At 40.6% G+C, this 26,624-nt stretch overlaps 4 protein-coding genes across 9 annotated transcripts; 2 read left to right on the forward strand and 2 right to left on the reverse strand.

Annotated features, from left to right (window-relative positions):
• Positions 1-83: 83 nt before the first annotated feature.
• psmb3 (proteasome 20S subunit beta 3) lies at positions 84-2,630 on the forward strand. The gene is made up of 6 exons (XM_029500222.1): positions 84-194; positions 1,094-1,278; positions 1,519-1,626; positions 1,705-1,882; positions 2,277-2,371; positions 2,467-2,630. The coding sequence occupies exons 1-6, from the start codon at positions 192-194 to the stop codon at positions 2,513-2,515; spliced, it is 618 nt and encodes a 205-aa protein (XP_029356082.1). The 5' UTR covers positions 84-191; the 3' UTR covers positions 2,516-2,630.
• A 797-nt stretch (positions 2,631-3,427) lies between these two features.
• Positions 3,428-13,336, reverse strand: LOC115042139 (phosphatidylinositol 5-phosphate 4-kinase type-2 beta). Of its 3 annotated transcripts, none has more exons than XM_029500202.1 (10): positions 12,678-13,336; positions 10,305-10,379; positions 8,161-8,232; positions 7,903-8,055; positions 7,500-7,646; positions 7,287-7,325; positions 6,470-6,583; positions 5,403-5,664; positions 5,023-5,126; positions 3,428-4,558 (listed from the first exon to the last, which is right to left on the reverse strand). In XM_029500202.1, exons 1-10 carry the CDS (start codon positions 12,819-12,821, stop codon positions 4,478-4,480), a joined length of 1,191 nt encoding a protein of 396 aa, XP_029356062.1. In that variant the 5' UTR covers positions 12,822-13,336; the 3' UTR covers positions 3,428-4,477. The 3 variants fall into 3 exon arrangements, with proteins under 3 accessions (XP_029356062.1, XP_029356052.1, XP_029356070.1); XM_029500192.1 differs by having other exon boundaries at positions 8,161-8,257; positions 10,282-10,379; positions 12,678-13,329; XM_029500210.1 differs by lacking the exon at positions 7,903-8,055 and having other exon boundaries at positions 8,161-8,257; positions 10,282-10,379; positions 12,678-13,335.
• Positions 13,337-15,835: 2,499 nt separating this feature from the next.
• On the forward strand, positions 15,836-22,769 carry LOC115046261 (polycomb group RING finger protein 2). Of its 2 annotated transcripts, XM_029506524.1 has the most exons (9): positions 15,836-16,072; positions 16,711-16,838; positions 17,323-17,419; positions 17,520-17,575; positions 17,681-17,810; positions 18,042-18,081; positions 18,186-18,284; positions 20,253-20,333; positions 21,507-21,887. In XM_029506524.1, exons 2-9 carry the CDS (start codon positions 16,721-16,723, stop codon positions 21,885-21,887), a joined length of 1,002 nt encoding a protein of 333 aa, XP_029362384.1. In that variant the 5' UTR covers positions 15,836-16,072; positions 16,711-16,720. The 2 variants fall into 2 exon arrangements, with proteins under 2 accessions (XP_029362384.1, XP_029362391.1); XM_029506531.1 differs by lacking the exon at positions 15,836-16,072 and having other exon boundaries at positions 16,721-16,838; positions 21,507-22,769.
• Positions 22,770-23,301: 532 nt separating this feature from the next.
• Positions 23,302-26,415, reverse strand: LOC115046273 (CDGSH iron-sulfur domain-containing protein 3, mitochondrial). 3 transcript variants are annotated; one of them, XM_029506553.1, is made up of 3 exons: positions 26,284-26,415; positions 24,200-24,316; positions 23,302-24,124 (listed from the first exon to the last, which is right to left on the reverse strand). In XM_029506553.1, the coding sequence occupies exons 1-3, from the start codon at positions 26,368-26,370 to the stop codon at positions 23,939-23,941; spliced, it is 390 nt and encodes a 129-aa protein (XP_029362413.1). In that variant the 5' UTR covers positions 26,371-26,415; the 3' UTR covers positions 23,302-23,938. The 3 variants fall into 3 exon arrangements, 2 of the variants coding, with proteins under 2 accessions (XP_029362413.1, XP_029362404.1); XM_029506544.1 differs by having other exon boundaries at positions 23,302-24,316; XR_003840921.1 differs by lacking the exon at positions 26,284-26,415 and adding an exon at positions 25,889-26,275 and having other exon boundaries at positions 23,986-24,316.
• Between the last annotated feature and the right edge of the window lie 209 nt (positions 26,416-26,624).

Here is a 26,624-nt window from a genome sequence, read left to right on the forward strand (position 1 = left end):
GCTGTGGTATGACGAACGCTGTCCAGCCAATTACCTTCGTGAAGTCTGATGACGTAAGAACATCAAGTTACTCTTTTTTTTTCTCTGTTTCCAAATCGTGTAGTCACTGTGGGGAAGCTAGCAGCTACACAGAGTAGCTTAGTACAAGTGTTGAGTTTACAAGTTCTAGCTCTGACCACAACAGCGTCACAATGGTAAGACTGTCATAATGGAAATCATATGTCTAATGTTTGCTGTATAGGATAATGAAAAAATTAGTGAATAACGCTGGCAGCTGCAAGAACCCGGCTAAGCTAACGCAGCTAGCTCGCACATCTCTAGCATGCTCCGTAAAGTTAGAAAAAATTGTCTAGACACAGATTTAGTTAAATTTCTACTTTTACAAGTTAGTTCGGGCTTCATAGGTTGTGTCATTTAACCAATGTTTTAGCACCTACGCCTACATCCAGAGCCATACCCAGAGAGCTAATTGCCTACATATGAGCTAACGTCATATTGTGAGCATTAGGTGTCTTCCTGGATCCCCTTCCCCGAACAGCTTTCTGTGAATTTGTTTAAATTCGTTTCACCAGCTCCTAAAAGGACGATCAGACTGGCTGCTTGATGAGCTGAAGTGCATTTGCCGCTGTCAGTAACAAAATAACGTCCGCTATTTGACCAAGTCATCGACGATAAACACATTATGAGAAGAACATGGTTATAAATATATGAATGTTTACATTCAACATTACATTGTTTTAACCAACATATTTTATTTCAGTAAATGGTTCACCTATAATTACAGTATTTATTGGCATCCAATCCTGAGCCAGTACTTCTGTAAAGTACTTGAGCTCACAATTATTTATTTCATCAGCGATTATGTTTACTTTCTGCTAACTGGCTGTTTGGACAGTGAACTATCTCTCATATACATAGAAATGTATACTCACTTTGAGTTTGAATTGACACATTTGGATTTCCTGTTTTGTCATATTGCCTACTTCTACTTAATTAATGGAGCTGTTTCTGAGACGCTTTCTCATCACCGACAAATCAGATGGCTCTGTTTATCAGTTCAGCACTAACTGACCTACCTTTTCTCTTCATCCAGTCTATTATGTCCTATAATGGTGGGGCTGTCATGGCCATGCGGGGAAAGAATTGTGTGGCGATAGCAGCAGACCGGAGATTTGGCATTCAGGCTCAGATGGTCACCACAGATTTCCAGAAGATTTTTCCCATGGGAGAGAGACTGTACATTGGGCTGGCTGGACTGGCCACTGACGTACAGACAGTGTGAGTGTCAATCATCTCAATCTCTCTTCCTCTGTAACGGGGCAGTTTTTTCATCTTCAGAACATGATAAGTTTTATTAGAAGCTGTACAAAATGTCTGACAACTTTCATATCTCAAATAACACATTCATTGCACCCTGGCTGTCTGAGAAAGGAAGGAAATAACAACAGACCTTAATGATAGCAGACAGGGAATCTTCTCTTCACTGCTGGTAACTGCATACATTTTCCTTGTGTGTAGATCCCAGAGGCTCAAATTTAGACTGAACCTGTATGAGCTGAAGGAGGGCCGCCAGATCAAACCCAAGACTTTCATGAGCATGGTGTCCAACCTGTTGTATGAAAGGAGGTGAGTGAGCTGAAATCAGTTTAGATCTTTTTCCTTGTGCTCAGTTGGAAAGTAAAATACCTGTGAACCTGTCATTAGGTTCGGGCCATACTACATCGAGCCTGTGATTGCCGGACTCGATCCCAAAACGTTTGAGCCATTCATCTGCTCCCTGGATTTGATCGGCTGCCCCATGGAGACAGAAGACTTTGTTGTGAGTGGCACCTGCTCGGAGCAGATGTACGGCATGTGTGAATCTTTGTGGGAGCCCGACATGGTAAGTAGTGTGTGAAGTCCGAAGTCGCTGTCATGTGTAGGGTGTTTGGTGGGTGTGTAGCAACACTAAGTACAGGTTTGTGTGTGGAGATGAGTGTGCCCTTAATTGTGCAGTGTCCTCTGAGTTAGTGAGGAACCTAAGTGTAAATTTTGTAGCTATAGATTAGTGTTTGTTAAATAATGCTTTATGTGGAAATGTCAGCTATGTCACATATGCTCTTTTTGGATAGAGCGACAAAATTACTTAGGATTGTCACATAGGCATTTTATAGGCCTGTCTGAATACAGTAACTATCCCAATCTAAGATGTTGTCTTAATGCCATTTAAGCCAAAGCTACTCATTAATGATGAATGAATTGATGACTTAATTTATTAAGTGTGTGTGATTCTGCAGGAACCAGACGATCTGTTTGAGACCATCTCTCAGGCCATGTTGAATGCAGTTGACAGAGATGCAGTGTCGGGCATGGGAGTTGTTGTACATGTCATGTAAGTACAGCAATAAAAATCATGCTGTGTAGGGTTTGAATCTGAGGTGGAATGACAGGTTTGCAGTGATTAACAGCTGTTTGTTCTCTTGTCAGTGAGAAAGACAAGATCACAACACGAACACTGAAGGCCAGGATGGACTAGACCCATTTCTCCTCACAAGTGACCAACACGTTTTGTATAGAAATAATAAGCAATGCTTGTACTTTTTTTTTTCCTCAGTCATATTGTCCAATAAATAGGTTTAAACAGACAAGTCATGTTCTCTTTTGTCATTTTATTTCTTTACTCCTCTATCACTATGCAAGACTTAAAGGCAGGTGATGGCCGTAGGACTAGTTGACATGAAAATTAGCTGTTTGTCTTTGTGCACTGTTATTAAACAGGAGTAGCAGCTAGACTTGTCAAACTTTAAATCAGTCTTTATGGTTTGTGTGGCTCCAGACTAGTGACTCAGTGCATAGGCATTCAGTTGTTTTTAAAACTTAAAATGCAAATCTGTGCTGATGTCAAAGTCTCAAAAAGCATCTCACTGTGAAATTTTATGAAGCCTCTGGAAAAAGAAAAGAAAAATGACCTGAGGTTAAGGCTCCGTCACAAATAGCTCACGTGCAGACTTATGAGTAGGAAGTAGTACAAATTACTCTACAAAGATTAGGATCTAGCAACATCTTCAGTTTGACATATGCAAGAGGGACTACAGTGTTTGTGCTGTTAAGGAGAAAACTTTACAATTACCTGATATCTTCAGCTGCATCTGATGGTCGTCTTGAGTGGTTGAAGCTTCTGCTGTTGTCATGGTGATAACTTTTCTCCATGATCTGAAAACTACAATTTCCGAGGTTTTACTTAACACACCACTAAACCAAGTATAATGATACATATTCCTCATATGTACACTTTTAAGTGGATGAAAAACAGTTTGAATGCAAATACATGCCTGAGTCAGCCTTGACAAATATGTATTAGCAGCACTTTGTATAAGCTTTAGGAAGACAACTGAAAATAAAAGATGAACATTCACTGAAGGAAAGTAGCGCAGCCAAACCACAAAAACAAGATAAAACTCCCTTTAATATGCAATGAATCATTTTCAAGTAACCTTTTTTCTAATGTCTGTTGGTAACAAAACAATACTGTATACAAACACAAAATTGCTACATTAATGTAAACAAGATATAAAAATGATCCTCATGGTAATAAAACAAGTATTTGCTGCAGGATTCCCCATTTAATGTCTTTTTTTTTTCTTTTGAACCGACCTCCACCAAGCTCACGGTTAAAATCTCAAAAATATTCAAAAACAATATGGCAACGTAACATTCAAACACCAATTTTTTTTTTTTTTTTTTTTTTTCACTTTTTGTTTTAGTTGTTACACTCAGATGCTAATTTTCAGTGGTTTGATGTTTCAACTTACTGATGGAGTCTCATGTACACATCAGCCATGCATTTTTAATATTGCCTTCATTTACTAAATACACCATTATATATTACTGTTTATCCCGTCATTCCAATTTATCAGCAGTCCTTTATTTTGATGTTGAGAGAAAAGCCTGATGGCGACTGTCAAAGGGTTTGTCATGCAATCTGACAATTCTGCATCTGTGCGAGTGTGCGTTGTTTACATCTGTATGTGCATGTCTAATTGAAATCATAACAACAACATGAACAGAACTGAGGAGACTTTACTAACAACTGGTAACCGCTGAAGCTGACACACTTGTTCAAGGCATTAGTGAGACAGTTTCCGTGCTGGCGTGAGGAGTAACAAGATGGATGATGAGGACCGGGAGCAGATAAATAAGAAAAAAAGACAGGGAGATTATCAGGATGCTCCAAATTCAGCTAGAGGCTTCACAAGTTTTCCTTGCAGGGGATGAGTGAACCAGGAAGGTGGAGGTGGTCTGTTTTTATGGGAGAATGTAACAGGCTCAGTGCATCCACCCTGCCAGACTGGTCCTGGCTATAGGAGGATACTGGTCAGTGTTTTCAAGGGCCTTAGGCGGGGGGGATAAACCTAGACTGTGGTGAGAGAATAGAGAAATAAGTGCGAGGCCTTCGACAGCTCTGAAGGGAAGTGAGCGGCTGGACTGGGAAATGAGTCTATGATAAGATGTTGGACATGAACTCGTAGAATCGTTTAGAGTACTGCTCTGGGTTCACTGTTGAGATCTCGGCCCCCGCCTGAGAGACAATGCAAGAGGGAAAACACAATGTAAGAACAAAAAGAAACACCTTTGATTTAATAATTGTGCCACACACACACTGTTTGTTAAAGCTACCTGGATCTAGCAAAGTGAGAACATTTCTGGACAGAGACATGAGTACTTGATGACCCGAATACACAACATATGGTATTATGAAGAAAAAAAAAATATTTTAAGACTGTTATACTGACTGAATATTAAAAAGATGAAAAGATACAATGACATACCCTTAACAACATTAATGTTGAACTTTTAACAAAAATGAAATATAAATGCTTTTTTTATTTATATATATTTGACCTTATGTATTCACATTTTCAGAATGTTTCATTAAAAAAGGGTTATCCATAATTGCATGATTTAAAAATATAAAATCCATGTTTTTCTGTTTTTTGTAATTAGCTATACATGGAGGAATCCTCATGTGGTCATTACACTCACCCCGTGTTTCACAGTTTTGGCAGCATGTGCAGCTTTTTTCTTAGCATCATAGTGCGTGAGGATGTCGATGATAGCCATGAAGTATACCTCCTTCTTCACAGCACCTTGCACAAAAACATCACCAGGTTGTACTTTCACCATTGACAAAAGCTTATGTGCTTCAGCTCAATGTGACATGTTTCTACAGCTATGACACAGCTTTGACTGTTGCATTCATTAACTTTGTCAATGAAGAGGATTGCGGTTTAATGCTATGGAGAATAGACCTCTGAATTTACATAGACTTTGCTCCAGCCTGGACATTATGCCATCTGTTAGTTTTTAAAATAAAGCCGCAGTCTTTTTCACAATGTCAGAAGGATGTTGAAGACAATACTCACTGTCGTGGCTCTTGATTGCGTAAACGTCCACAGAGGGGTCAAATTCCCCAGGGCCAAAGAATCCTCCACAGTTCAGAGGGTTTCCGGGGCTGTCCGGAGGCGTGCCAAAGGAGCCAGTGAGCACGCCACCACTCATCCCATCATTCTCGTATTCCTCCTCCTCTCCCACACCCTCCACATCCATCTCCTCCTGCTCTGCCCGCTCTACATCATGGATGCCCACCAAGAGACTGTAGTCCATGATCTTAAGGGTGGCCAGGAACTGACAGCATAGAGTGTGGGTGAGTGAGTGTGGTGCTTCGTCAGCTTATGCGAGCATACAGTTACATGTTGTAATCAATTCACGTAAATGTAACAGTATCAGTGCACCAAACAATATCTGGTCAAATATATATTTTATATCATGAAATCGTCACTTTAAACAGCAACAATTGTTGCTATGAATTCACACAAAACAGACATTCAAAGGGCATCATTGTGGCCGAACTGTTAACCCTTTAATGTCCTGTTCAACCGGTTGGTAGAGCGCATTTTGATATTTGAATGTATTTTAATACATTTACCATGGAGTGTCATCTCAACCATTTGGTAGAGGCCTATATTTTAAAAACTTAAACATTTTTCTTATTTTGTTGTTATTATTACCCAAAGGAAATAAAAATGCAAAGAAATTATTTTTCCATTGCTTTTTTTCTTAGTGAGGACATTAAAGGGTTAAACTAGAGATTAATATATTTTGAGCAGAGAAACAGAGAGCCATAAAATTGCATCAGACTAGATGAAAACGTGGAACCCGTTGAGTCTACAGTCTTGGTTGTTCCTAACGTTCTTCATTTGAGAATAAAAGAAGCCACTGTGCTACAGTGAACCTTCAATGGAAAAGATTTTTTAAAGCATTTTCCAGATCTGACACTCAACACATTTCTGTCTAAGGTCCAATCAAGGTGCAGGGACACTTCAGAGATGAAGTAAAGTTTTCAATGAATTTGAAAAAATAAATAAATAAAAAGTTTCAACTTTCTAAGCATGAAATTACAATATAACAAAAGTATTTTGTTTTTCTTTACCTCCACGTCCCGTTTTAATTTCTCCAAAAAGTACTTCTTGTTGTCATCTCCTATCTGTAGCTTCTGGCCTTCATTCAGGAAGTCATTGTCTTTGAAAGTGGGAAGTTCTTTAGCCTGAAGAGAGAGAGATGGGGTCATGACATCAAACAGAAACTTTATTTTTGTTGTTTAGTGCCCATCAAAAACATCTCAGTATTTGTTAGTGTGTATAATTAGAGAAAGCTGTTTTCAGGAGGTTTAACATGCAGACAATACCAACAGCTATCACAGTTTGTAGCTGCCACATCATCATTAATACATAGAGAGGCCTGGGGCCTTTCTGTGCGTTTGCATGTTCTCCCTGTGTCAGCGTGGGTTTCCTCCCTTCGTCATGTTTGGGTTAGCTGGTGAATCTAAATAGTCCGTAGGTCTGAGTGTGAGTGGTTGTTTTTCTCTGTATGTTAGCCCTGTGATAGACTGGTGACCTGTTCAGGGTGTACCCTGTCTTCCCACACCCCCACATCCAAGAAACGGATAAGCAGTAGAAGATGAATGCATGAATGAATAAGGTTAAACTTAGTCAGTTTGACTGACTCAGTTCAAGTTAAACTGACCGAGTTTGACTGTGTGAAAGAAGTCACATTTGATAACCGTCTAAAACCAGAGTTTTATACTGAGAGCAAGAGCGTAGATCAAAGTTTAATCCTAAAATACATCTGCTTGTTTATGACTTCTTAACTTAGCTGTCACTTGACAGAATTGCCTCTGAAGTGAGCTAAGAGTTTTTATTTTTGTTCCATCATGTCAGCAGCCATTGCAGCACAGAAATAAAACATACCTTCTCCTTGTCACTGGCTTCCCTTGAGACTGTAGAACCCTAAGAACAACAACAAGAGAAAATGAGAATAAAAATAGAATTGCAAGCAGCTGCAGAAAACATCACCGGGATTGGAAACATATTAGCGTCTTATCTTCATTATTTTCAACTGTCACTGTTAGAAAGCTTTGTTTTCTCCTTAGAATACAACACATACACACAGTACTATCATACCTTCAGGTCATATTTGCGATGTACAGTGAGCCGATGGCTGAATACATTTCGGGTAACAACCATGTACGTCTCTACTCCGTCCACCGTTAGCCTGTACATGCCCAGGAACTGAGGGAGCAGTGTGTTGCCATGACACTCCACTATAAACTACAGGAAATAAGGACTGGTGAGCAAGAGGAAGTCTTTGTATGAGGAATGAAACATACAGCTATGAAATGTGATTATAATTGGACATAACTGAGCTTTACAGTCATATGTTTTCTGCATCATTTACATGTATCTGACACCTTAGATAGAACTGAAAGCTTCTGCAGTGCATCCTCAACATGTAACTCCAAGTACTGAGTCTAGAGGTCTAACATTCTGCAATGACAGTACATCTTGGAGGTGCAAGTGCCTCTACCTGGTGATATTTCTTTAGGATGTTATGCATCTCAGCAATGTCTTCACTGGACACTGTTTTGATTACAAAGCGGTGGTCATAGCTGGACAGGAAGCGATTGCCAAAGCGACCCTGGGAGTCACTATTGAGTGGGGCACTCCTTGTCAGAGAGTTCTGCCAAAGGAAAGACACCTTGAAACATTCTTACTCCAAAGAAACATCAAACTCCTCCAGAGGTCAATTCAAGATAGTTGCATCTTTTAGCACAACATATCTTACCTGGTAGTCCTGGTCATCAATGCAGAACCTCTCCCTCAGGTTTCTGAACACCATGGGACAGTACTCTTTGAACTTAAAGCGACTAGGCAGGTTTTCTCTGGGTTGAGGGACAAACAACAACACTGTTAGCACCACAAAGAGGAATATACAGGCTCATTGGAAGACCAGTTATATTTCCACTTTTGTTTGTATCGTGCAAAATCAGTAACACAATATAGGGCTAATATATGAAGTCACATGTCACCCGGGTTTCCCCTGGGTACTCTGGTTTCCTCCCACCGTCCAAAGACATTGCAATTGGTGACTCTAAATTGTCCGTAGTTCTGACTGTGTGTGAGTGATTGTTCATCTCTGTGTGTTGGCCCTGTGACGGACTGGCAACCTGTCCAGAGCGTACACTGCCCTCGCATGAGGTGAGCCCCCCCGCATGACCCGGAAATGGATAAGCGGCAGAAAATAAATGAATGAATGGTCAACTTCAAAAGCAAACCACTGCAACTGTGTTATAGATTATTTAAACCTTCACAAAAAATTTGGTGCTTTGCACTCATGTTTCTGAATCTCTCAGAGATTATTTCCAATTAAAAAAAAAAAAAAAGAAGAAAAAAACAGTCAAATTCCCAATGATAATTATTGGTTATAGTCACACAGTTTAATTAGACAAATTCTAATCATATAATTACTATAAAATTAGTCTTTAAATCATCAATGTTTATATTTTGCACCAAAAACAAACATCTATATAATTAGATGAATCAAAGGTAATTGTGGACATCAAATACATAGACAAAAGAAAGGTGACGCTGATGTTGTAACTAAATAGAATGTGATGGACAAACAAACATACAAACTTCCATTATTCTCAATCATTCATTCATGTTCAAACGCTTATCTGTTTCTGGGTCGCGGGGGTGCTGCAGCCAATCCCAGCTCACACTGGCTGAAGGTGGGATACAGCCTGGACAGGTCACCAGTCCATCACAGGGCCAAGACACAGAGACAGACAGAGACCAATGTGCACTCACACTCAGACCTATGCACAATTCAGAGTCACCATTTAACCCAAAAATGATGTCTTTGGACAGTGGGAGGAAACTGGAGTACCCGGAGGAAACCAACACAGGCATGGGGACATGCAAACTCTGCACAGAAAGGACCCAGACACTCTTTTTGTGTTTACACTGAGGATGATTTAGAATTTTACAGCTGTTCAATTAAGTGCTCCGTCCAGTTTTGGCAACAATCTGTGTGGGTATTCAACTTGGAACCACAAAATAAATTAATCTCTAATGCAGATTTGTCTCCCATTCAACCACATACCAAAGGTTTTCTATCCTGGAATCAGATCTGGGAAATGGGGAGGTCACTGAAGATCAGTCAACTTACTGCCCATGAAATAATTTTGAGACAACAGCATCACAATATAGTGGCCATTAGGAGTTTTTAAACTATGGCCATGAACATAGTCAGCAGCAATATGCAGACTGTAGCATCCCAACAGTGATTGATTAGTATTAAGCTTCAAAAATGGCAAGTAAACATTTGACAATTCTCATCGTACCATCTGCTGCCTCAGCAGAGATTCAGATCCATCAGACTAGCCTAAGACTTTCCAATCTATATCTGTCCAGTTGTGGTAAACAAGCCTGTGCCCACTGTAGCCTCAGATTTCTGATCTTGCCTGACTGGAGCAGCACCTGATGTGTTTTATTCTTATGTATCCCATCCAACTCCACCACTACGAACACTAGCGATCTAAGTTAGTGTTGCTTTTCTATTAGCTCCAACCAGTCTGGTCAAATATTCTCTCACACATTTAAAAATAACACCTTTCTGTCAACAAAACCGCGGTACGTGCTTTATTTTTTGCTCTCAAAAACACTTTGCATAAACTCTTGAGACTGTTCAAGAAAATCCCAGGGGATCAGCATTTTCACAAATGGCATCTATAAGCAAGCATACATTATATATATATATATATATATATATATAAATCAATCATTTTGGGAGTGACAGCAGGTATTTTGGGCGCTGCTGGTAGGCTGACCTTTTGTTTACACTTGGATTACCGATTGCGACTTTAACAGCTTGTTCTGACTGTATAAGCTGTGATGTACCTACTTGTTAAATAGGTGGTTGTCCACTTTGATCTTACTGTAGGCTTTAAAGTCATCTGGCATCAGCATTACTGGTACAGGCACATTACTTAACTCGTTAATCTGAAGAAGAGATGAGAAAGAGAGATCAGAGTACAGCCTGAAGAAAAGAGGAAACATGTCAATATAAGACAAATTGTTCAATTATTTAGGTAAAAAATCTTAACAGCATCTTTTAATAGGTTGTTTAAAAATGTATAAATCAAGATTTGCTTTAAACATATGACTGAGATCAAAGAGATCAAACAGAAAAATATTTGTGAAGCATTTCAAACAGAACAGAGCTGTCAGTACCCGTGACACAGCTCAGTTTGTAAAAACAATATATATTGTCAGTTTATGTGATATGCGCACAAGCCAAATCTGTGTTAGTGTTCAGAATCACCAGTCATTAAGTTTGGTACCAGAGAGCAAGATGACCGTTTTTGTCTTGCCATTGCTGCTAAGCTCCAGACACTGATCTTATCTGCTGAAATACATCCAGAGCAAAAGATCAATCTGAGGCACTTCCAAAATAAATAAATAAATAAATAAATAATATATATGTGTATCGTGCACAATCTGATTGAAGAGATACCACTGTCACCAGGAATACAGTTGAATGAAGTCTTTGAGGAAATATAACTAAATATCAAACAGATGTGTTTGTGTTACCAATCAATGCTATAATGATCCTTAATTTCATTTGGCCATACAAATCAGTTCATGCAGTTATCTGATTCTGACAATCACATGATTCCCAGAACAACAAAAACTGATTATGAGAAAGACAAGAAAATATCTCTTTCCATGTAATTACGTTAATTACATGTCCTTAAAATTTCTTATTTCGTTATGTTAAATGGCCTCACTTAAGATCTGAATGGGCAATTATGTGTTGACACGACAGTCCCAAAAAAATTAAGTAAATATATCTATATATCACCGGTTTATGGAAGCTTAAAAGCAAACAGGTGGTGTAGTGTATTATCAATCCACCAATAGACACTGCGTGGAAGTTGAGTTACTCAACGTAACAGCTAGGGCACTATTAAAAATGCACTTGGTTGCTGACTGGAAAAAGAGAGCTTTGATGAGAAGTCTGCTTGATGTCTTGAATCCGCTTCCCGCCCACACCTCAAATCACCAGGCCTGTGTGCAGCACCCACACACCCACGGCCAAAGTTCACTCATTGAATGCTGGGGATGGTGCAGTAATAACCATATCATTAGCTGCATCATTAATTCCTTGGTTGTTTGCATTTTATTTACCATGTTATTTAATCTAACAGGCTGGCAGGGGTGTGTGGGGCTCATGTCTAGCAAAAATAAGCATGGACTGATACAGTCACAGCACAAAATCTGCTGTGGCTGACGTCCCTGTCAGCGGTTTTGGAAATGAAGCTTCCTTGATTTTTTACCAGTTTTAACGAGAGTTGGTAGAACCAATAAAAGAGGAGCCAGTTAACCATCGGAAGATTATTAACTTTTGTGTCCCTCACAGCGCTGATCATACAGTAATGTACTTTATGGAATATGCCATCGTGCAAATGCCAACACATACTTCTGTGTGCACATAAGAGGCTCCTTTCCACGCACCAATCAACCTGAAGGTGTCTGACAGCTGAAGCTGCACAATGGGCAAAAGCAAACAGCTAACCCGCTGCATCCATCTCAGCGTGCAGTCTGCCCTTCACTCTGCTTTTCATAGCGATGTGTGGCCTCAGCCAAAAGTGAATCTGATATATTTTCCGCTCTATTTTTAGGGAGCTGATGTAGTGGGACGAACTGCAGCGAGCACGGATGCCGCAAACGATAGCCCACAGCGGGTTTATTTGAACAATAGCCCGAAGCTTTGGGGCCGAAAATCTGTGTAACCTGCTCCTCCGGCTGCCTGTCACACCCCTCCCACTCCATGCCTGCACACCAGCTGCGGTAGATCATTTACTTGGCTCTCAAACACTTCGCCATACGTGATTTATGCCTGGAGAGTGATGTCGCCGGGCTTTAAGTAAGACTACACAACCTGCCATGAACGTGCACATTTCTGCTAATCACGCCAAAGCTGCAGGGTGTTTAGCGGACGCACTTTAAGTGCCTGCAAACCGCGGCTGCCTGCCGTGGCAGCAGCAGCCGACTGTAAACTGTGTGGATGCTGCTAGCTCAGCGCCGAGTCAGCCAACTAATGTCTGTGCAAGCACACACTACAACCGACTTTGCTAACGTCCATTAAAAACACAAATTACACGGCGACTGAAAGCGCCAAAGCTTTCTGGACAGTTGAGGTTAGTTGGCTAACAAGCTAGCCGGCTAGCAAAATCAAAACAGCAGCATAAACAAACAGCACACCTGTGACAACAAGACATTTGAGATTGTATTTACCGTATGGTTGACACCCCACATTAAAACGCTGAGAATGGGCTCGCTTGCACGGAATAATTTCACTTTCTGTCCTATAAAATGCTTCTTTTTCGTCTTGGTTTTGCTAGCGCTGACAGGCGCTGCGCTGGTGCAGTTGGATGACATGTCTCAGGCTGGGGATCGGGGGGTACGCAAGACGGCGCTTATGTTCAGAGCCTCCACAGACAACAACAACAACAACAACAACAAAAACAAAAAAACGGGAAGTCAAGAGCGTTAAAAATCTATAAGTGCATCGTGCTCGTCTTCCAACTCGCAGCGAGTCTCTGGGTAGGATAACTGTCTCGTCGGGAGTCAGCGGTAGAGCATTTTGCGCCGTCACCACCCTTCCTCCTCCCGAGCAGGCCGCGGCGGAGTCCACAGAGCAGCTAGCCGGCCATCAGGCTACAGCGCAGCCTCCTGCTGGGAAAAAAATAAATAAAAAAACACAGCCCGAAGCGGTGAACATTTGCCGGCCAGCTCCTCTTCTCTTCCACACAAGGTCCGGGAACTGAAAGCTGAAGTGATGCCGTTTCACTTGGAAGTGAGTAATTCCATCATGATGCGCCTGAGATTGTTGTCGGCCCCCCACCAACACCGTCCGGTGTGTCCTCAAGATGGCGTCTGTGCTGCACTTCACAGCCAACGGCGCCGCCGACGGGCCGCCGGGAGGACTGCAGGGTTTCCCCACGCTGAACCCGGGACCACTGTCTCCTCACACACGGGTCAAGTAGGGTGGATGCCAGTGTAATTAAACTTTGGGAACTTAAAGGCACAGTAGAAAGATTTTAGGGAGTGAAATAGAACCTCTTTAACCGGTGTCAGGCTCTTACTATAAAGCCGCTGAAAATAAATCCTCTTTTTGCGTTTTATGCTTCACACAAAAGAAAAATAGATCCGTACTCTGCAGTGAAGTGATCACATTTCAGAAACTGTTGTTTTGAGACCTTGTAACATAAAAAACGGCAAAACAAAACAACAACAACAACGAAAAGGATTACTTGATGTCCAGGTTGTAAATATCCTGTCAGTGTAAAGTCCTCCGTTTGTGAAGACTTTAAATCAGCTCGTCTGTTAGCCATGAGTACAGTAGATGGTCTTCATGGAGCAGCCAATCTACTCTGTATCATCTTCTATCCTGTTCGTGCAAAAATGGCAAGATTTTGTGATATTTTATATCTGAATTTTAAATACCAGCATAAAAGTGTAAATGCCGTTTTAAAAAAACGAAAATATTTCCAGTCCTGAAATTATGTATAGGGTCGAAAAAACTGAAATACGTCTGTACAAAACATTGGCTTCATTAAAAAAGAAAAGACAAAAGAGAGCACCCACCTGGCCAGAAAAATACCCAACTTCTCAGAAAAAATAGGTCATGATCTGAGTGTCCCCAGACTAACTGCAGCCGTGTGTGCTTCATTCTGAGACTTTACAGAGCCATCTATTAAAAATACAAGAGGCTGGGCTCTTTCCAATGTTTCCAGATAAGGTGTGAGTACTTGTAAAACAAATAAGCACTACTGAGCATGTGCAATGGTACCACACATCATTTGATCCTATCTTTAGATAGACACATGATGATATTAAGACATTTTCTGGATTACGTTGATATTGATATCAATAAATTACAATAAAAAAGCAAAGCTATTTACAAACTTTCTCATTTGATTGTAATCTGGATTCATGAAAGAACAAACATTTGAGGTAATTAAAGTATGATGGTTTTCTTGTTTTATGTTCCACTACTTTTTATTATTGTAATAGATAAAGTCAATTTGGAAATGAAATCAAAACATCAACTTTAAAGGAGCCTTTCACAGATTTTGTGCATAAAGCTGAAGTTATAGTTAGTTCTATCTTGGTCTACATAAAATAAAAAACAAACAAAAACAAAAACAAAAAAAAAAAACAACCAAACATCAACCAAAAAAGAAAAGAAACCCAAAAAGAACATAGACACTACACAATAACAAGAAAACTACAACAAAAGCAAGCTTCTGACCTGTTGAACTGGAGCATGGCCAACTTGGGTGGGATTTTATGCATCACACTGCCATTTAGCTCCCAAGTTAAATGTTATGTAGTTTAAGAAAGATGAATGCTGTGGAATTGCATTATGGGAAGTCCAGGAAGCTCCTGTTGCTTTAAATGTGACAATTTCTTTCTCCACCTATCACTTGTGAGTCCCCCTGTTTTATGGGAGTGCCCCATTGAACACATTCATAAATATAATTGTTAATATTATGGTTTACTTGATTTTCTTTTAGGCTGATTTATTTTTATAGGCAGAATTAAAGGCTTTGTCATATTTCTAAACCTAAGTTATGTGACAACACAATTTCAATATGGTATTCAAAATGTAAACTTTCAACACTGTACTCTAACTCCTCAGCAGTCTCAGTCTGTCGGTTTTATGACCTCCCCATCACGTTTGACAATTTTTGTGCAGTCCTCACAGGATGTAAGATGAAAGCTTTATTGATCTGATACTACCCCTAATATTTAACCTTGGGAACATGTCGCCTCATACTTTTTTTACTTTTCCCCTCATATTGCTCCCCTTTTTAGTGCCAGTTCAGCTTTTTTAATCACAATTGAATGAGATGTTCGAAACATGATACTGCTTCATATTTTGTTGTTATATTTGGATAAATATTAATTTGATATATAACAATAAATACAAACCAACCATATATTGCTCTAGATTGTAGCTTTCTACATTGTAGCTCTCTGAAATTAACTGCCAGGCATTTGATCATATATAACTTCCCCTCCATCTATTCAAAACGTTTCTGTCCATATACATTTCTTTTAATTTTTTTTTTATGTAGCTCTTCAATTTGAGTTGTTGCTTTAGTTACAGTTTCTAATTAGTTAGATTTGAGTAGTGCATTACTATTGAAAAAAAATGACACAGAGGGGCACATAGATTTCCTTACTGAATTTCACGTGTTTGTGGGACAGCCCTCAGCTCGGGCCCGGGACATGAGGCCTGCAGGGCCTCCCACTCTGATGCAGATAAAAATCACCCTCAGCCACTCTCACACGAGCAGAGGGCGCGACAGAGCCGCCTCACTGACTGACACAGATCAATCAAACAAAGCTGGTATCGTCAACCCAACAAAGAGAAACGGGAGCTTCGTTCCCGAGCAGGATGGATGCGTGTGTAAAAAGTCGGCGGGGCCTGCAGAGACCCTGAGGATCCCTGTGTGCCCCGTGAACGAGGCGACAAAATAATATCACGTGATCCAAAATGGGCAGTCCTCTGACGGAGCTGAAAAAAGCCATTTTCTGGCGCTGCTGCAAATTCTGTTCAAGTCCAAATAATTTACCTGGATCCTCGTTGGGAGGAGAGGGGAACTTTTATGTCTAATCAGGTAGGACCGATGCATCGGTGACCGCTCTTTATCCGGCACATCGCGCCGCTGTTTGCTGAGGCGCACTCAAAGTGAACGGTGTCACATTTTGAGTCTCTCTTGTTCGCCTCCTGATACAGCCCTGTCAGTGAATTTAAGATGGCTGCTTTGTGTACTAGTGTGATTTTCTGTGGCCGTGCAGCCCCTCGGTGCTGCTGTTTGCCCTGGATGTGTGCGGTCGAGCCGCTCGGTCGGACGGCGGAGCTCCGGAGAAATGGAAACGCTCTTTGTTGCTCCGCCGCTCGAGGAGCAGAGCTGATGCACAAGATGAGGCCACACAGGGGCGATTCAATAGCCGACTGTTGTGTACCAGCACACAGACTGCGTTTAGCTGCACGGCTCTTATTTCCAACACGCTGTCTGCGGCTGCAGCGTGTCATTGGAGTTGTGTTTGTTGGCCATCAGCTTCTCTTTGTTGTGGTTTCACAACCTGCTGTCCCAAGGACGAGCTGCTGCAGACATTGTCTGAGGGCAGCTCTGTGGCAGCCACTCATTCACCCTATGGGAGACAACTACTAAGTCCCAACAAGCATTACCCACATTTACCTCGGCTGCTTTGCCCCACCAAGCTCTGATATTGTTCTGTGCTTCCTCTGCAGATCTGTACAGATGGATAAAATGCAGCCCAACCGGATTAAAATCACAGATCTGAACCCTCACCTCACATGCCCACTGTGCGCTGGTTACTTAGTTGATGCTACAACCATTGTAGAGTGCCTGCACTCCTGTAAGTTTCCCACACACAAAGCATCACATTACATGATGCATGCCTCTTGTCTCTGTTCAGTGATAGTATAGTGGCACATTAGCATTGATGTGCACCTTGAGTAGAGCTGCACATGTTGTAGCTGTGGCTGAGTGTGATGTCTCACACTTTAATGTTACATTTAATTTGAACTCGGGCCTAGAAGAAGTCACAATGAAAAATGTCATGCGAGTGAAACAGAATTTAAGTTTGTGGTGACGCTGTGTATAAGCTGTTAATGCAACTTTGTTATTATTTGGCGGAGGCCGGTGGCACGCAGACTAGATTATATTAAAAGGTCTTCAGTAAATCTCTCAACAGTCAGATTCAAAATGTAACAAAGGCACTAATGTATTATTTTAATACACACTGCTCATGATGCTGAATCTGCTGAGGTGCTCATTAACACTGATGATTACACAGAGCAGTGTCCCACCATCTGTCTGTGCCCTTTCTCTTGCTGTAGTTTGTAAAACCTGCATTGTTGCCTTCTTGGAGACAAATAAGTTCTGTCCTCGATGTGATGTCCAGGTTCACAAGACGTGTCCACAGCTCAGTATCAGGTAACCAAAACTAGTCTACATCAGGCGTCTTTGAAAAATGAATGCACTTATTATTAATTCGTAATAATGATTCTTTCTTTCTTTCTATCTTTTTCCCAAGAGCTGACAAAACTCTACAAGACATTGTTTATAAGCTTGTTCCAGGGTTATTCAAAGGTAAAGCCAATGATCTAATAACTAGCTCTAGTCATTGTCTTCTCTTGTAGGTTTCCATTTAAAGGTTTTGTTTGTTTTGTTTTGTTTTTTTTCCCCTGAAACTAGATGAAATGAAACGGAGGCGGGACTTCTACGCAGAGAATCGTGTATTGGAACCAGGGGAAGTGGTGGAGACGTTTAACATAGCAGAAGATGAAATCATCAGTCTGTCCATACAGTTCTACGAGAGGAACAAGTGAGTAATTAATTTCTCATCCGCATAATCAGTAAGAATCATTGTCGTTTCTTATTTGGCTCTGTTTAGCGAAAAAGTATCTGCTATGACAGGTTTGAAAACGAGGGAAGGAAATAATCTGGTCATGCATGAAGTGAAGGACAAAAGAGAAATACTTAGATATGCATGTAGGAGTCACAGGAAGAAGACCTGAGTATGAGACAAATTAATTTTTTTTATATTTCTCTGCAGAAACAATGAGAGGCAGCGTTCAGAGATGGAAGGTGACAAGGTAAAACCTGATTTCAGTTGAGAGGCGAAGTTGGGTACACACAGCACACGTTTTCTGGTCCTCACATTCGTGTCCCCCTCTCTTCCCCCGTTTGTTGTTCCCAGTCCAATGGTAAACGCTTCTTGCAGTGCCCAGCAGCCATGTCCGTCATGCACTTAGCAAAGTTCCTCAGGAGCAAGATGGATATTCCCAACAACTATCGGGTAAATGGACGCAACACACCTAACAATTGTTTGCTCTGTTAATTCAACTGCAGTTTCCAAATCAAAGTTGTTCATATAGTGCCAAATCATAAGTGTTATATCAGTGCATTTTACATTATACAGCAGGTGTAGATCAAACTCTTTCTAGAATTATTTAAACACACCCTACAAAGGAAAAACCTCAGGTACAGTTATATAAAGTACATTTTGTAAAATTACTTTTCACTCCAACAAAACTCATCATAACCACAAACATTGCCACACAGATGGGTCATGCTCGGTTGCTTGCATTTATGAGGTATTAAAAGAGCTCCAACAGCCAGTTTTCTCATATGTGAACCTCTAACTGACACTGAAAGGGACCCAGTCACACAGTATGTGCTCTTATGGAGGGATGTTGCTTCAAAATGAGAGGAAAAAAAAAAAAAGTTACACTGGGCAGTTGCTGACTGCCTGACAAATACATAAAGTCTTGTATAGTTGTCGTCATATTATTCCACATTAATTTACATGTGTCATAGCAGAAAAGGGAATGAATATGACTCGGAAGCGTCCACGTATCATTGATTATATATTGATAGCAGTTCTGCTAAACTTGTTACCAGAGTTTGTATGCACTTCTCATGGTTAACGAGTAAAACCAGATAGAAACAAACAGTACAACTCTCATTTTCCATTATCTTGATTGACTGGATTAGAGTCAGTATGGGACATTACCGATACGTGGTGGATACTTCACATTTCCTCTGGAGATATAATCGCTGGCAGAAATGACCAATATCCCACAATTAGGGCATTGATGTGAATGTTTTTTCCAGTCAGATGTTTGCAATTATGTAATATGTGAATATGGTGGTGGGCCAGCATGTACAAAACAGGGGCCCCTGGAAGTTGTTCACATAAATGGAATGCAGCCTTCATTTGAGACACAAGCTACTTTTCCCGTCAACATGTCTGCTGTAGAAAGGGGCCTTAAAAATATCACGCACCTTGGAGAGGTGAATTTACAATCAACTCTGTTGTTCTAAGCTTACTAAATAACTTTATTTCTGAAAAATTATGAATTTGTGTTTAAGTTTGAGGAAAATTTGAACAGAAATCCCAAATGATTAAGCTTCAGGTTTAAATAAAACATATAACACACTAACACAAAAATGTAGACCCGTGTTACAGAAGCTAGCTTTGCTGTCAACTTCTTATTATTTAAAAACTATGACATGAATTTATTGCCAGATTGACACTAGCAAGAAGCTTCACATTAATCTGACATAGAAATGTTAACAGTATTTCTACTGTGTATATAGAAGGAGAGGCCAGATATTGTATGTACTTTAATTCCAACAAATAATTTATTATCAGTTATACAAAATATAAGTGGGTTAAAAACATTGTCATGCTGCATTCAGGTTATGGCTATAAATTATTTATTGTTATAAATGGGAAGGATTAGTATGTTTACGACTTGTGAGTTATGTCAAGACAGTTTGTTGTTGTTGTGAAAAATATTTAAGGGGAGAAATGCTGATGTTAAGACATTTGGCTCCAGTTTGTCTACCTCCATCCATCCATCCATTATCTATACCACTTCTATGTCAGGACCATGAGTTTTGGCTCGTCTCCACATTATACAAGTCCTTGATTAAACCCCCACAAAGATGACGTTATTCTGTTATTTCAATTCAAATTTCTATTGGTAGCAAAATGTTCAGACATTTCGAACTGCCAAACAGTAACATTACAGGGCTGAACTGATGTAATCTCTCAACATATTGCTGCTTCAGTTTAAATATATTTGTGTAAACGTCAATGATCAGAATTGGCATTTGAGTTCACTGGGATGTGTAAAGTGACGGGTACAAGGCCCAAGTTAGGATGCCATGCTCACCTCATTCATGAGGAGAGATTTAAACAAGAGAATAACTTTTTTTATTGTAACATGGCTTTTGAATGTGTGACTGTGTGCTGCAGGTGGAGGTGTTGTATGGGGATGAGCCCCTGAAGGACTACTACACACTAATGGATATTGCCTACTTCTATGAGTGGAGAAGGGTGAGTGATAGCTTTCACCTTCCTTGAGCATGTTGACATCTTTTTAAACATCGTAGCAGGCAGCCATCGTGCTTATGTCTGGAGTTGGACTTGTAACATCTTTCCAACGAATTCACACTCCCTCTTTGTTGCCAATCCTTTGGTAAAAGAAACAACTGTGATAAATTGACTGGAGCAAATAAGAAGATAAGGCCGGTGACATAAGATTTCCCAATTTGATTCCATGTATGAATGAGATTGTTCAAGACCTAATGGTATGAATGGTTTCTCTAACCCGGTGCATTATCAAAATATTAATGTATTCTTCAGGAATGAACCTGAAAGCCCTTTTTGTTTAATGTAGCAGCAGTTTAGACAGACTATAAGAAATCATAACTAATGTACAACAGTGCACACATACACATACAGTGTACTGACAGGTACAGAAAACTTCTTCTCCCATGTGTTTCCTCTTGCACATCTTGCATAGGGATTTATTTTCATCCAACACTTCACTGTTGTAGTAGTTTACACCTTTAGACCTGCACCTTCAGTGGAGCTGTGTCTGCCATTGGACGATTCTTGAGTTAAACAACGTTGGCTCTGTTGGAAAAACTGTATTAAAGAAAATTATTCAAAATCAGTGAGAGGAGCATCACAACTCAAAATTCAGACATGGTTTTAAAAAGAGGATTTTAAAGATGTGCATACAAATGACTTAGACTCAATTAAACACAAATGCCACAATAAGCCTCAAATGCTTGCCAGTTTGTTGTCTGCGAACTGTGATTAGTATATATTGAAATGGCATAGAAACTCTTCACAAAATAACTCAAAAAATATAGATAGCAAGGATATTAGAGATGCTGAAGGACATGTGTGTACAAACAATTATTTACTTTGAGTTGTTAGATAGCTGTGTAAAAATTGCAGCTCCATGAAGATGGCTGTTAAGTTTCATCAAAATTTTGTGTTTATTTCCCATTTTGTATTTTACTGTATCTAACTTGTCTCCCTAAAGACAGGATGTGTTAGCATGGCCAAAAGAATACGAGAGGTCACTTTCTGTGATACCAATTCAAAGAAATTAGATCAAAGCTGTTTGTTTCTTTTGTTCAACTTTTCAATCTGTGAATTTGTTTCAGTCTAGCTTGTACTGCTGTTTTATTATAAAATGTGTGTTCCTCTGTGCAGACTGGACCCATCCCCTTGCAGTATCTAGTCAAACCCACCCGGAAGCGCAGGCGGCCGTCCCAGTCTGCTGCTCAGGGCCACTCTGATGGTGTCAACACCAGTCCAACTTCAGAGAGCGACTCCCAGAGCGACAAAGTCCACAGTCCTGCTGCAGCTCAGCCGCCCCGGTCCTCATCGCAGTCCAGCCCTGCTTCCCACAACCCCTCCCCCGCCATCCAAAGCTCCAATGGTACAACTGTGCCCAACAACACTCAGCGACACACTCTCGCCTCCAAACAGAACGCCAACGCTCGCAAGGTGACTGTCAATGGGACGAGCTCTGGGGCCGGTAAAGAGGAGGCGAGGGCAGGCGACAAAAGTGGTTTGCCACCGGCAACCTAACGTGTGTGCTGGGCAACTGGGAGGACAGTGTTTGAATTGCTCCCTTCTATCGTTCATCAGAGCAAAAAGAGCTTGAGTTATTCTTCTGGACAAACGGGGGCCAGATTACTGTTATCACCCTTCAGCAGGAATGGTGCAGCCAAATAGACACTCGTATGTATGTGTGTGTGTGTGTCTGTGTGTGTGTGTGTGTGAGTGTGTGTGTGTGTGTGTGTGTGTGTTTGTGTGTTAGACTAGAACGATGCACACATACAAACTGTACAGTATGTATCAAATGTGAGCATGTGTGCATACATATGTATAAACTTATCTTTTATACAAGATATTGTAATCGTTTTGTATTGTATATGCAGTGGGTCTGTTTCATTTCCATAGCTTTTAAAACATTTGGCCTCCATACATCTTAAGAGAATATGCTGGGAGGCATTGCAGTGGACATCACTGCAGAAGTTGGATGTAAAGAAGAATAAGAAAAAAAAAAAAAAAGAGCTAATCCTTGCCTTTGAACAGTCATGTTAATAACTGCTGTATAAATGTCCAGTAAAAGCAACCGTTCATCAGGTAACATACGAACCTTACAGAAACTGTTGATGCACTTTGTCAAGGTCAGATCATACAGTTCAAACCATGAAGTATTTTCCAGCAGGCGAAGCATTTATATTTACTGAATACCAAGCACTACCATGCTTGCAAAGCGGATGTCTGTCAGAAGACCGTTTCTTGTGGCCGGTGAAGAACTCAAAAGGGATTTGAATATTTGGCCATGTATGTCGTAGTTCTATCATTTTCAACATTCCTTTTGTTTCTTTTCAACAAACAATGAAGCTTTTTTAATCAGCCATATGTGCATGTTTTAGGTCAATAAAACGTTTACTTACTAGGTTTTTCTGACCTGACTGTCCTGTTTGATTCCCTGTATAATCTAGCACGTGGTGTGAACAATATGCTGTAAAAGATGAGTAAAGAAGGAAAACTAATCCAGGTTTGAATAATTTCAGTTAAGAATTCAGTTGTTACAGATTAAAACAACTGTGAAAGTTAAATAAATCCCACCATCTGATGATATAATTGCTGGACAGTTAAATGTAACCATTCAAACGTTTACACTGAAGCTGTACAAGCACAACAGAAGGGCTCATTGACAAACTTCTGTCAGATTTTCAGTATCTATGAGGAGGTCTTTTTCTTTCACATTTGTTAGCTCATCAGTTATTGAGTCAATTGCCTCCTAAGAGCATGAAGTAAATAATCCAGATAGAACTGCAACCTGGCACACAAACATCTGTGAATTCTGAAACATTTGTTAAGCTTTAAGCAAGACTGGACTCAACATGTTGCCTCCCCTCCTAAGTGATTCACTTGATCACCAACACAACTTGTTTTCAAATGTCAAAACCTCTTGAACGTTAAAAGTGAAAGCATTTACTGGTTGCTAGCAGTTTAGTGAACATGTCTTCATTTTAATAAAGGAAAATATATAAACATTTCAAAGGTTAAAAGGGGAAACAGTGTGGCATTTCACTTTAGACAGCTGAAGCTTAACCTGGCAGGAGAGTAACACATGGCTCTGTATTATCACATACACACACCAGTCCCCATTGTCCCCTGTAAATATCTGAGTCAGTAGTTCTGAAATAAGATTTTTGCCTTGAGATGTCATACAATCATACATTGTTCCATCGTGTTACTCTCACATAATACAATGCAAAATACAAACAAAATAAATACATTTTTCCTGTTGACTCTAAGGAACCCCTTCAAGCATCCCACTCTTATAACCATTAATCAAGACAACTATTACATCAAATTTTTAAGATAAAATTGTTGATGATGGATGAAAACAGCCAGGCTGAGGTCTGGGACTGTGGCAGTAACCATCTACATGAAATACTGACAAGGTTTACATGCCTGCCATGTTTGATAATGTTTTATGTGCTGTGTTCCTGGACTGCACTGATTTATAAAACTGTGGCTGCAGCAGCAAAGTTTATGCGCTGCCTTTACAAAATTTAGTGACCACACCAAAACTTTCCAGCGATAATCCTCCCTGTTCAAGACTCAGTCTCTTTATGTAGTGTGGCAGAAATAATGAAGTCCTGCTTGTGCGTGCCATCGCAGTAAGGGGGGTTGTTGGTGTATTTGCATCCGCACAGCCAAGCCGTGGAGTCTGTCTCTGGGACAAAGCGTAGTGGGGACAGGCCTTGGGCTTTCAGCTTGTGGGCTCCATCACAGAAAGGCTGAAAGTAAAGATTGTACCAAAGGAAACACAGGGCTTTGTACTGTGTGATAGACAATTTTAAAATGAATTTTACCTGTTTCTTACTGTATCCACAGGTGCACCACGAGTAACGCTTCCCCCCAAGCAGCTCCACTTTGAAAGGCTTCTTGGAGGGGATGACAGGTTCTGGAGGGAGCGTGGAGAGTTGAACCTGTGGACATTACAGTAATATGAAATAGTGTTTTGATTATTTAGTGTAGCAGCATATATAATAGTATTAGAGCAGTCATAATGTTTAGCAATATAAAAGTCAGTATATATTAACACTCAAGATATATTTGAATATGAATATACATAATCAAGTATATCACCCCTTTATTCCGAGCAGCAGCAGCTGGGGTTTGAGCCTAGCTTATGGCCCTTTGCTGCATTTCATGCCCCCCCCCCACCTGTCTCTCACAGTCAAATTGCAAAAAATAAAAGAAAAATATTTCTGGGGGACTGTTCCATGTCTCTGCACCATTTGTTTCAACCCTTTCTGACTCACTGCTCAGCTTTTAACAAACATTTTTATGCCATAGCAGGAAGAGTGTAATATAAATACTATTACTATAAATGGCTGCCACTTCCATAGTCCTGGTAATGTGCATGTGATCATTGTTAATGTTATTTAAGAGTCTTAGTGTTGCTTTGATTTGGTTACTGCAGCTAACAGGCAGCGAGATGAACCTGAGCAAAATGCCATTAACAAGAGCAAGTGAAAGCACCTGTGTTGGTGCCCTGGGCGTTAGGTGGTACTTTGTTAAGGTCCTGCTAACATGAGTGGTGGCGAATATTTCACATTTAATAAGGATATTCAATAGTTTTTATTTAACCAGGAAAAACCTAGTTTACATTACAAATCTCTTTTGTGATGAGAAGATTGCAGGCATGGGGTCTTTCTGTGTGGAGTTTGCATCTCCTCCCACAGTCCAAAGACATCATGTTTAGGTAAATTAGTGATTCTAAATTGCCCGTAGGCAATGGGTTGTTAGTCTCTGTCTGTCTCTGTGTGTTGGCCTTGAGAATGACTGTCTTCCTGCCCTAATGTGAGCTGGGATTGGCTCCAGCACTGGAAATCAATAAAAGATGAATGAATGAGTGAATAAGCAGTCATACATACAAACATAAGAAGCATGAAGACATTGAAAAAGCAAACAAAGCACATTAATTTCTAAAGATGGAATAAAATCCTAATCAGATCAAGCAAAAACCTCCACAGTCAGGTGTGTTCTCCTCTGTCAGTCCAAAGGGACCAACAAGCCCAGCTCACTTTCTCTGGTTGGTTCCAATAAAAGGAAGCAGCTCTTTTCCAAAATTTAGTTCAGACAACAAGACAACATCCAGCGACCGAAGATGGAGAGATCGAGTAACTTTCTGACAGATTTAGGTCAGAAGGTGGCAGACCTAAAATAGCCTGGTGAATTAAAATACACCAGAGTTTAATGCTGTGTGAAGACAGAGAAGAGCATGCAATACGGTCAAATAGCAAAAAAAAAAAAAGAAAGAAAGGTGAGTGTTGGTTTTTAAATTAGTATTGGACTAAAACTACACACTACTTTGAGGATAGCCACAATGAAGAGGGGGCGATGTCAGATAACAGAAAACGTCCTTCTACAGAAGAGGTCTACAACATCCTGCGATCCTGTCCCAGAAGAATGAACTACCATTCAGCCGTCATTACAGCCGGGAGCACCGCGGAGAGCCGGAGCTGAAATGCATCTGCAAAGGACGTCCAGCTGACCTCATTTCAACTTGTCCCGATGAGTCACAGCCAGCAGGTCCGCCACTGCTGCTACCGATGGCACCTCCGATTTATTTATCTTTTAATCTTTTGCCCGGACGGCTGAGCAGCAACGATCACACCTGGAGGATAACTATGTCCACACGACGGACGGGACAGTCCGGGGGACTTCCGGTCCAAACATCTGAAAACAATCACCAGACTGTGCACGAGCTTCACTGTGATGCGGCAGGTGGCGCAACAACTCCATCCATGCTGGGCTCGCTAATGCTGTTCGTGTCACGCACGAAATACAGCCTGTCTTTTAGTGGCAACCTATTTGTTGACTGCACACAGTCAGTATTTCACACTACGATGAAACGATGGTTGGTGCTCCGACTTTTTTTTTTTTTTACCTTGGGAGTTGCCGTAGCTGGTGGCCGAGCGAGCCTCAAGGTTAAAGTGATCCATATGTGGTCTAACTTAGTCACCAGCATGCTCATGTTTCCTGTGACAGAGACACCTCAACCCCCCTTCAAATATCAGCTGCTCAAGAGAGAAAAAAATCACTTCCGGGAGAGTCATGTGTTCGCGGCTGAGCCAATAAGGAGGCGAGTTGTGATGACGGGCAGATAGAAGGGAAGTGATTCTGCAGACTGGACCGGACGAGTTTTGTACTCATTAAATGAGACATATTTATCATTATTCATCTTGAAATTATCAATATTAATATGATTGAACATGGAATATTTGAAAT

This window comes from Echeneis naucrates, chromosome 1 (assembly GCF_900963305.1).
Source record: "Echeneis naucrates chromosome 1, fEcheNa1.1, whole genome shotgun sequence".
NCBI lineage: Eukaryota > Metazoa > Chordata > Actinopteri > Carangiformes > Echeneidae > Echeneis > Echeneis naucrates.